This window comes from Dama dama, chromosome 7, assembly GCF_033118175.1.
Source record: "Dama dama isolate Ldn47 chromosome 7, ASM3311817v1, whole genome shotgun sequence".
NCBI lineage: Eukaryota > Metazoa > Chordata > Mammalia > Artiodactyla > Cervidae > Dama > Dama dama.
The window spans coordinates 12,496,949-12,511,908 of record NC_083687.1 but is presented as its reverse complement, the minus strand read 5'-3'; the positions used below and the strand labels follow the sequence as shown (position 1 = coordinate 12,511,908).

General features: G+C 40.4%; 1 protein-coding gene across 1 annotated transcript in view; it reads left to right on the top strand.

Annotated features, from left to right (window-relative positions):
* Positions 1–14,960, top strand: part of SLC26A8 (solute carrier family 26 member 8) — an 82,740-nt gene that overhangs the window by 37,261 nt on the left and 30,519 nt on the right. The window contains exons 6-8 of the mRNA XM_061146534.1: positions 1,530–1,694; positions 2,387–2,536; positions 14,298–14,380. Of these exons, the coding sequence (XP_061002517.1) occupies positions 1,530–1,694; positions 2,387–2,536; positions 14,298–14,380 (398 nt within the window). The remainder of the gene's footprint in view (positions 1–1,529; positions 1,695–2,386; positions 2,537–14,297; positions 14,381–14,960) is intronic.

Sequence of the window (14,960 nt, the reverse complement as noted above, 5' to 3'; positions counted from 1 at the left end):
AGTGCAGCGGAATATGAAGCAATGACAAGAGAAGGTTTCAAGACTTTGCTTTTCTTTCCCCATCTTCTTCATTGGGCTGTGTCATTTTTCTTAACCTGCCCTCTTAAGAGGATTGGAGCTTGTCCTCTAGCCATAATTTTCCACTTTTTTTATTTTAAAAGATGAACAAGTATATTGCAAAAATCTCTAATAGAGTGTATAAGTTACAAAATATTGCCCATAACCTTTAATCAACCATTCCCCAAAGGCAACTTCTGTTAATAACTTGGCATCTATCCTTTTAAATCCTTTGCTTGTGTATTACATAGCATTTAAAAAAATACAGTTACATACGTATACCGTATTTTACGTGTATTTGTATTTAATCCTAGAGACATAAATTCAGTTTAATCCTTCTTCATAAACATCAAAGGCCCAAATGTTTAAGCTGGAGCCCGGGTTGTTTTAATATTTTCCTTTGCGAAAAGCTGCATTCCTCACAGGGATGTTAACATGTCAGAGAGGGCTATCAAAGCTTCCATTGGGGCTTCCCTGGTGGCTCAGTGATGAAGAATCTGCCTGCCAATGCAGGAGACACAGGTTCAATCCCTGATCCAGGAAGATCCCACATGCTGCAGAGCAGCTGAGCCCGTGCACCACAGTTGTAGAGTTTGTGCTCTAGAGCCTGGGAGCTGCAACAACTGAAGCCCAGGCACCCTCGAGCCTGTACTTGGCAGCAAGAGAAGCCGTCTCAATGAGAAGCCCTCACCCCACAGCTAGAGAAAAGCCCACACAGCAACTAAGACTCAGCACACGCAAAAATAAATAAATAAAAAAAATTATTTTTAAAGAAGATTTTAGTGAAAAGGACTTTTAAAAAGCCAAGTCTTCTTCTGATCACTTTGTCACTGATTACCCCACATCCACAAGATCAGTGGATCCTAGGGTAAGAACGTCAGCTTACATACTCATGAAGAAAGAAAGGAGTGTGGTCTTATGTTTGTAAGGGAGCCTGTGAATCAATACCAAGGACCTGCTCTTAGCTCATCAATTTCAGTTGACTAGGGAAAGAGAAACGAGTTATCAAAGGGGATTTCCCTGGTGGCCCTCTGGTAAATAATCCGCCTGCTGATGCAGGGGACACGGATTTGATCCCCGGTCCGAGAAGATTCCACATGCCACGGGGCAGCTTAACCTGTGCACCAACAACTACTGAGCCCGACTACCGTGGGCCTGCGTGCCACAACTGCCGAAGCCCACACACACACAGCCCGTGCTCCACACCGAGAGAAGCCACTGCAACGAGAAGCCCACGCGCTGCAGCTAGAGAGTAACCTCCCCTCGCCACACCTAGACAAAGCCTGTGCTCAGCAGCAAAGACCCAGCACAGCCCCCCTCCCAATGTTGTAAGTTAAAAGGAAGTTATTAAACGGGCCTAAGCTAACCTTTTTTTATTGGAACCTCTGGAGATGGCCTAATGCGGTGCCATTGCTGGTTTGATGACATTCCTCCTCACTCTGGTTTTCTTTTCCATCTGAATCCCCCCACAGCTGTCTATGGGCATGTTAGGTTTTGGCTTCATTGTTACTTACATTCCGGAGGCTGCCATCAGTGCTTACCTGGCTGCTACAGCCCTGCACGTTATGCTGTCCCAGTTGACCTGCATCTTCGGAGTTATGATCAGTTACAATTCTGGTCCCGTCGCCTTCTTCTACGTGAGTAATTTCTACCCTCACCCAGAGTAACAAATGCTCCTCCCCTTGCCTCCAAAAAGAAGTAGACCCAAGTGGAGAGACTCTTGCATAGGCGGCTGGGTCAAGTGGGTCCTAGAAGTAATTTCACCTCTTCCAGATTTACAGTCTTGATTAATTGCAGGTGCCAGTTGGACCATGTTCTCAGTTGCATTAATCATTTTACCCCCCAGCCTTTTAAACTAACACGATTTATGTTAAAATTTGGTCTTTTAGATAACTGTATCTATCATAATTCTCCCCATCATGTAATTCATAACAGACATGTATCCTAAAACATCTTAAGAATATAAAATGCAAAGTTGTCCCTGAATGCAAGAACGGCCCAGAAGTCAAGTGAAACATACATGGTCTGGGCAAATTAATAAAGAGTAGGCTAATAAACAGAACTCCTGGGTCCTTTCCATTACACTGAAACACAGAAAGTGTATTCTCTTCTTGTTGGACATTATTGTCTTTTAATGTATCATTTCCAAATTAAAAAATTATATACCCACCTACTTGCTCTCCCTGTTCTAGTCATGCTCATAAAGATCTCAACGCCCAGCAACCCTGCCCAGGGACTTCTGTTTGAACTAATTTAGAAAGTGTCATTTTCTAGATTTAGGCAATTATTACATCCTTCCCTAAGCCTCTGTAATTTTGTTTTCTTTCAGAACATAATTAACTACTGTTTAGGTCTTCCTAAAGCTAATTCCACCAGCATCTTACTATTTCTAACCTCTGTTGTTGCTCTGAGAATCAACAAATGTATCCGAATTTCCTTCAACCAGTACCCCATTGAATTTCCCATGGAAGTTTTTCTGGTAGGTGTCTTTTTGCTTTTGTTTTGTTAAGTTAATTTCTATTGGAGTATAGTTGCTTTACAGTGTTCTGTTAGCTTCTGCTACACAGCAGAGTGAATCAGTTATACACACACATATTAATACATTCCCTCTTTTTAAGATTTCCTTCCCATTTACGTCACCACAGAGCACTGAGTAGAATTCCCTGTGCAATCAAGTAGGTTCTTATTACTGGTCTATTGTATCCATGGTAGTGTATATAAGTCAATCCCAATATCCAAATTCATCCCACCCCCTTCCCCTCTTGGTATCCCTAGGTTTGTTCTCTACATGTGTGTCTCTATTTCTGCTTTGCAAATAAGTTCATCTGTACCATTTATATAGATTCCAGTATAAGCGATATTATATGCTATTTGTTTTTCTCTTTCTGATTTACTTTACTCTGTATGACAATCTGTAGATCCATCCGTGTCTTTGCAAAGGGCACTATTTTGTTCCTTTTTATGGCTGGGTAATATTCCACTGTATATATTGTTGTTCAGTCACTAAGTCATGTCCAATCTTTGCGACCCCATGGACTACAGCACACCAGGCTTCCCTGTCCGTCACCATCTCCCAGACCTTGCTCAAACTCTTGTCCATTGAATCGGTGATGCCATCCAACCATCTTGTCCTCTGTCATCCCCTTCTCCTCCTGCCTTCAATCTTTCCCAGCATCAGGGTCTTTTCTAATGACTCAACTCTTTGAATCAGGTGACAAAAGTATTGGAACTTCAGCTTCAGCATCAGTACTTCCAATGAATTTTCAGAATTGATTTCCTTTAGAATTGACTGGTTTGACCTCTTTGCAGTCCAAGGGACTCTTAACAGTCTTCTCCAACACCACAGTTTAAAATCATCAGTTCTTCGGTGCTCAGCTTTCTATACGGTCCAATTCTCATATCCATACATGACTACTGGAAAAACCATAGCTTTGACTGTACAGACCTCTGTTGGCAAAGTGATGTCTCTGCTTTTTAATATGCTCTCTGGGTTTGTCATTGCTTTTCTTCCAAGGAGCAAGTGTCTTTTAATTTCATGGCTGCAGTCACCATCTGCAGTGATTTTGGAGCCCAAGAAAATAGAATCTGTCACTGTTTCCATTGTTTTCCATCTATTTGCCATGAAGTGATGGGACCGGATGCCATGATCTTAGTTTTTGAATGTTGAGTTTTAAGCCAGCTCTTTCACTCTCCTTTTCCACCTTCATCAAGAGGCTCTTTAGCTCCTCTTCACTTTCTGCCATAAGGGTGGTGTCATCTGCATATCTGAAGTTATTGATATTTCTCCTGGCAATCTTGATTCCAGCTTGTGCTTCATCCAGCCTGGCATTTTTCATGGTGTACTCTGCATATAAAGTTAAATAAGCAGGATGACAGTATACAGCCTTGATGTATTCCTTTCCCAATTTTGAACCAGTCTGTTGTTCCATGTCTGGTTCTAACTGTTGCTCCTTGACCTGCATACAGGTTTCTCAGGAGGCAGGTAAGGTGTTCTGGTATTCCCATCTCTTAAAGAGTTTTCCACAGTTTGTTGTGATCCACACAGTCCAAAGCTTTAGTGTAGTCAATGAGCAAAAGTAGATGTTTTTCTAGAATTCTCTTGCTTTTTCTATGATCCAGCAGATGTTGGCAATTTTATCTCTGGTTCCTCTGCCTTTTCTAAATCCAGCTTGCACATCTGGAAGTTCTCGGTTCATGTACTGTTGAAGCCTGGCTTGGAGAATTTTGAGCATTACTTTGCTAGCATGTGAAATGAGCGCAGTTGTGTGGTAGTTTGAACATTCTTTGGCATGCCTTTCTTTGAGATTGGAATGAAAACTGACCTTTTCCAGTCCTGTGGCCCCTGCTGCATTTTCCAAATTTGCTGGCATATTGAGTGCAGCACTTTCACAGCAGTATTTTTTAGGATTTGAAATAGCTCAGCTGGAACTCTATCACCTCCACTAGCTTTTTTGTAGTGATGCTTCCTAAGGCCCACTTGACTTCACACTCCAGGATATCTGGCTCTAGGTGAGTGATCACACCATCATGGTTATCTGGTTCATTAAGATCTCTTTTGTATAGTTCTTCTGTGTATTCTTGCCGCCTCTTCATATCTTCTGCTTCTTTTAGGTACATACCATTTCTGTCCTTTTTTGTGCCCATCTTTGCATGAAATGCCCCCTTTGTGTCTCTCATTTTCTTGAAGAGATCTCTAGTCTTTCCCATTCTGTTATTTTCCTCTATTTCTTTGCTTTGATCACTGTGGAAAGCTTTCTTATCTCTCCTTGCAGAATATTCTTTGAAACTTTGCATTCGGATGAGTATATCTTACATGTATCACATTTTTATCTATTCCTTTGTTGATGGACATTTAGGATACTACCCTGTCCTGGCTATTGTAAATAGTGCTGCAGTGAACATTGGAATGCAAGCGTCTTTTTGAATTATAGTTTTCTCTGGGTATTTGCCCAGAAATGGGCTTTCTGGGTCATATGCTACCCAATAGAATGGCAGTTCTAGTTTTAGTTTTTTGAGGAACCTCCATACTGTTCTCCATAGTGGTTGTACCAGTTTACATTCCCATCAGCAGGGTAGGAGGGTTCCCTTTCTCCACATTCTCTCCAGCATTTACTGTTTGTAGATTTTTTGATGATGTCCATTCTGACCAGATGAGATGATACTTCATTGTAGTTTTGACTTGCATTTCTCTAATAATTAGTCGTGTTCAGCATCTTTTCATGTGTCTTTTGACCATCTCTATGTCTTTGGAGAAGTGTCCATTTATGTTTCCCTCCCATTTTTTCATTGGGTTATTTGTTTTTCGATACTGAGCTGCATTAGTTGTTTGTTTATTTTGGAGATTAATCTCTTGTCAGTTGCTTCAGTTGCAAATATTTTCTCCCATGCTGTTGTCTTTTTGTTTTGTTTATGGTTTCCTTTGTTGTGCAAAAGCTTTTAAGTTTAATTAAGTCTCATTTATTTCTGTTTTTTATTTTCATTACTCTAGGATGTGGGTCAAAAAAGGTCTTGCTACAATTTGTGTCAAAAAGTGTTCTGCCTATGCTTTTCCTCTAAGAGTTTTATAGTGTCTAGCCTTACACTATAGTGTACAGCCTTATAGGTCTTTAATTCATTTTGAGTTTATTTGTGTATATGGTGTTAGGGAGTGTTCTCCCTAACATTCTTTTACATGTAGCTGTCCAGTTTTCCCAGCACCGCTTATTAGAGAGGCTATCTCTTGGGGGAAAATGAATACACGTGTAACTATGGCTGAATCCCGTTGCTGTTCACCTGAAACTATAAAATAACAAGTCTTTAAAAAGAAGCTGTCTTTTCTCCATTGTATGTTCTTGCTCCCTTTGTCATAGATTGGGTAACCATAGGTACTTGGGTTTACCTCTGGGCTTTCTATCCTGTTACATGTATCTGTATTTCTGTCTTTATGCCAGTACCACACTGTCTTAACTACTGTAGCTTTGGAGTACAGTCTGAAGTCAGGGAGTCTGATTCCTCCACCTCCGTTTTTCTTTCTCAAAATTGCTTTGACTGGTTGTAGTCTTTTATGTTTCCATACGAATTGATAGGGATTGCATTGAATCTGTAGATTGCTTCAGTTGTCTAGTCATTTTCACAATATTGATTCTTCCAATCCAAGAATAGGGTATGTCTCTCTATTTGTGTTGTCTTTGATTTCTTGCATCAGTACCCTATAGTTTTCTGAACACAAGTCTTTTGTCTCCTTAGGTAGATTTATTCCTAGGTATTTTATTCTTTTGTTGCACTGATAAGTAGGATTGTTTTCTTAATTTCTTTTTCCAATCTTTCCTTGTTAGTGTATAGGAATACAACAGGTTTCTGTGTATTAATTTTGTATCCTACAAAATTTACCAAATTCATTGATAAGCTCTAGTAGTTTTCTGGTGGCCTCTTTAGGATTTTATATGTATAGTATTATGTCATCTGCAAAACAGTGACAGGTTTATTTCTTTTCCAATCTGGATTCCTTTTATTTCTTTTTCTTCTCTGATTGCCATGACTAGGACTTCCAAAGCTATGTTGAGTTATTCCTTAGTGATAGTGATGAGAGTGGACATCCTTTACTTGTTCCTAATCTTAGAGGAAATGCTTTCAGTTTTTCACCAGAGAGAACAGTATTTCCTGTGGGTTGTCATATATGGTTTTTATTATATTGAAGTAGGTTCCCTTTATTTCCACTTTCTGGAGAGTTTTTATCATAAATCAGTGTTGAATTTTGTCAAAAACTTTTTCTGTGTCTATTGAGTTGATCATACAGTTTTTATTCTTCAATCTGTTAATATGGTATACCACATTGATTGATTTGCATATATTGAAGAATCCTTGCATCCCTGGGATAAATCCCTCTTGATCATGGTGTATGGTCATTCAATATTTTGTGGGATTCTGTTTGCTAGTATTTTGTTGAGGATTTTTGCATCTGTGTTCATGAGTGATTTGTTGTTGTTGTTCAGTCGCTCAGTCGTGTCCGACTATTTGCAACCCCATGGACTGCAGCACATCAGGCTTCCCTGTCCTTCACCATCTCCCAGAGCTTGCTCAAACTCTTGTCCATTCAATCAGTGATGCCATCCAACCATCTTATCCTCTGTCATTCCCTTCTCCTCCTGCCTTCAATCTTTCCCAGCACCAGGGTCTTTTCAAATGATTCAACTCTTCCTTCGAATCAGTTGGCCAAAGTATTGGAACTTCAGCTTCAGCATCAGTCCTTCCAATGACTATTCACAGTTGATTTCCTTTAGGACTGACTGGTTTGATCTCCTTGCAGTCCTAGGGACTCTCAAGAGTCTTCTCCAACACCACAGTTCAAAATCATCAATTCTTTGGTGCACAGCCCTCTGTATGGTCGAACTCTCACATCTGTACATGACTACTGGAAAAACCATAGCTTTGACTGTACAGACCTCTGTTGGCAAAGTGATGTCTCTGCTTTTTAATATGCTCTCTGGGTTTGTCATTGCTTTTCTTCCAAGGAGCAAGTGTCTTTTAATTTCATGGCTGCAGTCACCATCTGCAGTGATTTTGGAGCCCAAGAAAATAGAATCTGTCACTGTTTCCATTGTTTTCCATCTATTTGCCATGAAGTGATGGGACCGGATGCCATGATCTTAGTTTTAGAATGTTGAGTTTTAAGCCAGCTTTTTCACTCTCCTTTTCCACCTTCATCAAGAGGCTCTTTAGCTCCTCTTCACTTTCTGCCATAAGGGTGGTGTCATCTGCATATCTGAGATTATTGATATTTCTCCTGGCAATCTTGATTCCAGCTTGTGCTTCATCCAGCCCGGCATTTCTCTTGGTGTACTCTGCATATAAGTTAAATAAGCAGGATGACAGTATACAGCCTTGATGTATTCCTTTCCCAATTTTGAACCAGTCTGTTGTTCCATGTCTGGTTCTAACTGTTGCTCCTTGACCTGCATACAGGTTTCTCAGGAGGCAGGTAAGGTCGTCTGGTATTCCCATTTCTTGAAGACTTTTCCACAGTTTGTTGTGATCCACACAATCAAAGGCTTTAGCATAGTCAATGAAGCAGAAATAGATGTTTTTCTGAAATTCTCTTGCTTTTTCCATGATCATCAGTAATATTGCCCTGTAATTTTCTTTTTCTGTGTGATATCTTTGGTTTTTATATCAGCGTGATGATGGCCTCATAGAATGAGCTTGGCAGTGTTCCTCCCTCTGCAATTTTTTGGAAGGATAAGTGTTAACTCTTCTCTAAATGCTTGATAGAATTATGGTCCTGAACTTTTGTTCATTGAAAGATTTTTTTCTTGGCTGCACCGGGTCTTCATTGCTTTTGCATGGGCTTTCTCTAGTTGCAGTGAGAGGGACTGCTTTTCGTTGCAGTGTGCGGGGTTTTTCACTGTGGTGACTTCTCTTGTTGCAGAGCACCGGCTCAGACCCACAGCCTTCAGTAGTTGCAGCACCTGGGCTCACTAGTTGGGGCACACGGCAGCAGTCATTGCGGTGCACGGGCTTCGTTGCTCCACGGCATGTGGAATCTTGCCGGAACAGGGATCAAACCCATGTCCCCTGCATTGCCAGGTGGATTTTTATCCATTGCACCACCAGGGAAGTTCTGCTTGAGGATTTTTAATCAGTTTCAATTTCATTACTTGTGATTGGTCTGTTCATATTTTCTGTTTCTTCCTGGTTCAGTCTTTGAAGTTTGTTCTTTTCTAAGAATTTGTCCATTTCTTTTAGACTGTCCATTTTATTGGCATATAGTTGCTTGTCTCTTATGATCCTTTGTATTCTGTGGTGTCAGTTGTAATTTCTCCTTTTTCATTTCTAATTTTATTGATTTGAGCCATTTCCCTTTTTTTTCTTGATTAGTCTGGCTAAAGGTTTTAACTCTTTAAGAACTAACTTTTAGTTTCATTGATGTTTTCTATTGTTTTCTTCATCTCTTATTTCATTTATTTCTGCTCTAATCTTTATGACTTCTTCCTTTCTATCAACTTTGGGTTTTGTTTGTTCTTCTTTCTCTAGTTGCTCTAGGTGTCAGATTACATTGTTTGAGATTTTTCTTGTTTTAGTGAGGAAGGATTGTAATGCTATTAACTTCCCTCCTAGAACTGCTTTTGTTGCATCCTTTAGGTTTTGAATCATTGTGTTTCCATTGTCATTTGTTTCTAGGTATTTTTATTTCCTCTTTGACTTCTTCAGTGATTAATTGGTTATTTAGCAGCATATTATTTAGCCTCCATGCGTTCATGTTCTTTACAGTTTTTTTTTCCCTGTGATTGATTTCTAATCTCATAGTGTTGTGAGGAGAAGATGCTTGATATGATTTCAGTTTTCTTAAATTAACAAGGCTTGATTAGCGACCCAAAATGTGGTCTATCCTGGAGAATGTTCTATGTGCACTTGAGAAGAAAATGTATACTACTGCTTTCAGATGGAATGTCCTGTAAGTATCAATTAAATCTATCTGGTCTAATGTGTCATTTAAGGGTTGTATTTCTTTATTAATTTTCTGTCTAGATGATCTGTCCATCCACTTGGTGTAAGTGGGTGTTTTTTTTGGTAGGTGTTTTATACTCCGAACTCATGGCTCAGGTCATTTAAAATAAAACAAAAAGCAAGTAACCTAGGAAGGGACATGTTCATAGGAGAATTGTAAAAATAGTATTTTTAAAACATATGCTGATTCATAACAAAGCTGATATATACATTTAATTTTCAACGCTAGCTTATATTTTTTAAACATGCTTATTTTTTAAAGGATTTTATCTGTTACATCTTTTTCATACTATTTGAAAAATAGGATTTTTGTTCCCTCTTGTGATAGTAATACAGGCTCATTCTATCCATTTTTTGGGGGGGCTCTGCTACACAGCTTGTGGGATCTTAGTTCCCCAACCAGGGGTCAAACGTGGGCCCCTAGGAGTGAAAGTGTAGAGTCCTAACCACTGGACGGACTATCAGGGAATCCTAGCAATTTTTTTTTTTTTAAATAAAGAAGAAAAAAATGGAGGAAAAGAAATTCCTATAGCTGCACTACCCAAAGTCAACTACAGTTGATATTTCTGTACTTTCAGTTATTCACATCTTCTTTCAAACAAATACATAACAGACCTGTGCGCAGATGAATTTCTGTGTTCTTCTATGTAGAGGTTTCATTTCTATTTTAGTATAGCAGCAACCACACTCTTATTCAGCCGTCTTTCACTCTCACTCTGCTACAGTAAAGAAACTATGGGAGATGAGATGTTAAGTGAATCCGTGTCACTAAGTAGCAGAGCTGGATTCAGGGAGGAAGCATTCCTGGTGGAGGTGTGCGCTTATGTACTAGGTTTTTTTGACATCTTTTGTTTTTTTAGATCAGGTTGGTTGTGTTAGTCATTCAGTCATGTTCAACTCTTTTGTGACCCCATGGACTATAGCCCACCAGGCTTCTCTGTCCATGGGATTTCTCATGCAAGAACACTGGAGTGGGTTACCATTCCCTTCTCCAGGGGATCTTCCCGACCCAGGCATCAAACCCAGGTCTCCCGCATTACAGGCAGATTCTTTACTGCCTGAGCCACCAGGGAAGCCCAAAATGTGCACTATGAGCCAGCCAGGAGTCAAACCTGGAATCCTCTGATCCGTCTGTAGTCAGACGCATTATCCATTGCGCCACTGGATAAATATGGCTCTTTTTTCTTTTTGAGAATTTTTTTTTAAATGTTGTCTAAATGATAACATTTCTTGTTTGTTTTAAGAAATCTAGGGGATTTCCCTGGCAGTCTGCTGATTAGGACTCCTCGCTTTCACTATGGATGATGCTTGTTCAATCCCTGGTCCGGGGAACTAAGATCCCACAAGCCATGTGGCATGGCCAAAAAAAGAAAAATTTTCTTTTTAAAATTTATCTTAAAAAAAAAATTTATCTTGTGCAGTTATATTTAACATTTTCACAATAGTAAAGCCATTTTCGTAAATAAAGCTCAGGTTTTTAAAGTCAGCGTTTCTTACAAGGATTGCCAAATCTTTGGGCATCCATGAGAATTATTTTCCCTTTAAGAAGAGTTCTGTGACAGAGATATTTAGAGTTCACCATGTGCTCCCCTATATTTTCCGGCTGCCCTTGTAGTTAGGCAGCACCATGTGACTTTGGGGCCAAAGCTTACAAGAGTAGGCACAAGTCCCCAGTGTTCTTTCTTCCCCTGCTGTGGTAATCGTAGGGGCTATACACTGAGATGATAGAGTCTCCAGGTGGAATTAGCCTGGATCTCCAAGGCACTGTTTGCAAAGAAGCTACCCTGAAGAGACACTGACCCACAACGGAGTTCTCATGGGCAAAAAAATAACTGTCACGTGTTAGGGCACCAAGATCCCGTGGTCTGTATATAGCCACAGTATAACCTAGTCTATGCTAACTAACCCAGATCCACACTCTCCCTGATTGAAAGAGCGTGGGAATTGCTTTGGAAACTGACACCAAGCTGTGTCTCCTAACTGTTGTCTACTTCTCGTAGGTGTACATTCTTTCTTCCCTGGAATAGTTAAAAAGCTATCAGTTAATAAAGGCCAAAGGTGAATGATTGCTTCTACAAAAGACCTTCCAAAACACTGTACACAAATAGTGGAGCCCTAGAACCCAGGGACAGTGTGATGCGGAGTTTGGGGAGTGGACTCAGGGGCAGCCTGTCCTTCTCATGGAACCCAGGCCAGCTCCTGCGCCTTAGGAAGCTGAGGCTTTGGAGTGACCAGCAGATGGCATCTGTGACACAGGCATCAGTGCACTCTCTCTGTCTCTGTTTCTACATCCCTCTTTCTCTCCAGCTTTTTTCAGGTATAAAATTGTAAGATATTTGATGTGTACATCATGATGATTTTATATACATACAATATACATACAATGTATGTATGTATAATATACATACATATAGTATAATATAATATACATACATACATACACACATCCATACCTCATATATTGATCCTTTTTTTTTTCCTTGTGAGAATATTCTCTCCTAGCAAATTTTAGTATATATTACAATGTTATCAACAATAGTCACCATGTTTTATGTCAGATCCTTAGCTCTTATTCATCCTATAGCTGAAAGTTTGCACTGTTTCCTCACCTTTCTTAATGCCCAAACCCTCCAGTCCCTGGCAACCATTTTTCTACTCTTTGTTGCTGAGTCCAACTGTTTTCTTTTTCTTTTTTTTCAAATTGCACACATAAGTGATTCCATGCAGTATATGTCTCTCTCTATCATAGTGCCCTTAAGGTCCATCCACATTTTCCCGAATCAACCCTCTTTTAAGAGACATCAGCAGCAGGGATCATAGTGATGTCCCTTTAAGCAACCTCAAAGGCTTTAATATTAACATTAACCAGGGTTATTAGGAAAGGAGAGAAGCAAGTGGATAGAGGATGCTGTGGGTTGACTGTGGCTCACAGATTGGTTTGTGAGCCACAGTTAAGATATTTCTTTGGGGAATGCTATAAATAATTAGGATGCACCATGAAGTGAAGTGGGGGAACAAACTGAGCTCCAGCCATAAATGTTGGTGGAGACTCTGAATTATTGCAATTAAGGCATCAAACTTTGTTGTGACCTGATTTATACTTGAAGGTTATTGAAGCCTGCAGTACATTACTATGCTTCCCTGATGGCTCAGTGGTAAAGAATCTGCCTGCCAATGCAGGACACGCAGGTTCGATCCCTGGGTGGGGAAGATCTCCTGGAGAAGGGAATGGTAGCCGTCTCCAGTATTCTTGCCTGGGAAATCCCATGGACAGAGGAGCCTGGCGGGCTACAGACCATGGGGTTGCAAAAGAGTCGGACACAACTTAGCCACTAAACAACAACATTACTTATACACGTGTCAAGTCAAGTGATAGGGAACGTTTTCTGCTACATAGCAGGGATTTAAAATTGGAAAAAGACAAGACCTCCATGTTTCCCCCGGAAATGAGGAAAGTACGGGACAGAGGATGAGAGCTGCTGTGGTGTAGGTGGTGAAAAGCTCACAGCACCCCCTCAGAAGCTGTTCAGATGTGCTGGAGGAAACTGTACATACCCAGCAATCTGTCCTTCAGATGGTAGTCTCAAATATTCAGGGGAAATTTCAAGGCAATATTTGAGATCCAGGTTAAAAAAAAAAAACCTGACAACTCAAGAGTTCCACAGATATGAGAAATTGTAAATACTGTATGTTCATAATTAATGTATATGTGTATATTTAAGCTGTATAGCTAACACCAAAAACAGCATCACTGGCAGTTGTCCTTGGGTGATTTATTTCTGGTTCTAAACTTTTCATATTTTCTCTCTTTTCCTTTATGAGCAAGAGTAACCTTTCCACTGGGAATAAAAGTTTCCTGGCCACTTGCCACACTTCTTGCTCCTGAGCTCTCTAAAGATCACAGGGCTTCTCTGTTGGTTCAGATCTTCCTTCCGTTCTCATCTATAGGCCTCCCAGGGGTCATCATCTGATCAGAGCATCACAGTTAAACCAACTGCTGTCCTGCTCAGTATCTGGCTGAACTCTTAGAGTAGACGCTGGGAAAAGATTTATGTGTTGGTAGGGAGAACAAGGTAAAGCAACTATATAACTATTATTTTAAAACTGGGGCATTGACTTCTTTTGTCTCTGCTTTAATTTGCTCTGGTGTGAGATCTCTATAAGGTGTAACAGCTTCTAGGTTGTCTGTTTTTACTCTAGTTGAAATGGAAGGGAGACTTGGCATTTCAGAAGGAAATGAACAGAAAGGAAAAAGCAAGCAAGTAATTGCTTTGCTAAAGCAATTTTTTTGTATGGGCTATCAAATACCTTATCGACAGTTATTAATGATTATCAATACATGTCAACAATCCCCCAGAGGGCTTATTTATATTAAGACAGTGTACCTAGATTTTAGAACTTTTAAAATTGAAGCCTTGGTACAGCTATTACCTGAAACCATGTTTATACTTGGTCCAGATGTTTAAAGTTGGTGAGGAAAGAGAAGCCCAGGCCATCCATTTGTTCCCGTTGTTAATAATATGTCAAATGTGCAGTTGCTTTTCATTCTGGTTATGTTGCTAAAAAGAGCTCAGGGAACCAAAAGGGTCAGGAAGGACTTCTGCACTTGTCGCTTCACTGAACTGTCCCTGCCTCTTTCTCCAGCCTTCATGCACAGGCACGGCCGTATACTGCCCTGTTCTGCCAGAGACTATGGGCACCTCCGCTTTACATAATGTTTAGGTGATCACATGCCTTTTCTTTTTAAACTCCTACAGATTCTTGGCTTCGCTGCATTTTCAAACAAGGTAAACATGGCCACAGAAAACAGCCTGATGATCATTGAGATGATACCTTATAGGTTGGTAATTCCACTTTTCAAGACTACTTTCTCCTTCCTGTTACCTCCTCTTAGCCTCTGACCACATAGCCTGATTTATATCGTTGACCAAAATCAATAGCATGCCAGTTATTTCTCCAGCAGAGACGGGTTTCCTTGAGATCAGCAGAGAATTGCAGTTTGGGGTGGGAGCATGGCAAGCCACATGCAAGTCCTCCGACAGCAGGGGAAGAAGTGTGTATAGAGGGAAGGATAAAACTGGGGAGGGAGGGTTTGCCGTGGTAAACAGTCTATGGCTTCTCATTAGCTGAGTCCTTTGCGGGCAAGGAGTCTTTCTTCCTGTTGGGCTCTGCAATGGTCACAGGGTGTGAGTGCTCCCCCTGCTGGTCTCCAACTCTACTTAATTAGTTTCTATGGGGAAAAAAAAAAAAAAAATTCTCGGCTAACAGTCTCTGGCCACAGGCAAATTTGGGTCATGGACTCAAGTTCATTTTAGAACAGAGGTCCTCAGGGACAGTGGCTGAGACAAGCCTGTGTTTCTTCTCTGGTCAGCCTTTGACTCTCTCCCCATGGTTGTGCCAATCCCCTAACCCAAGTAAAC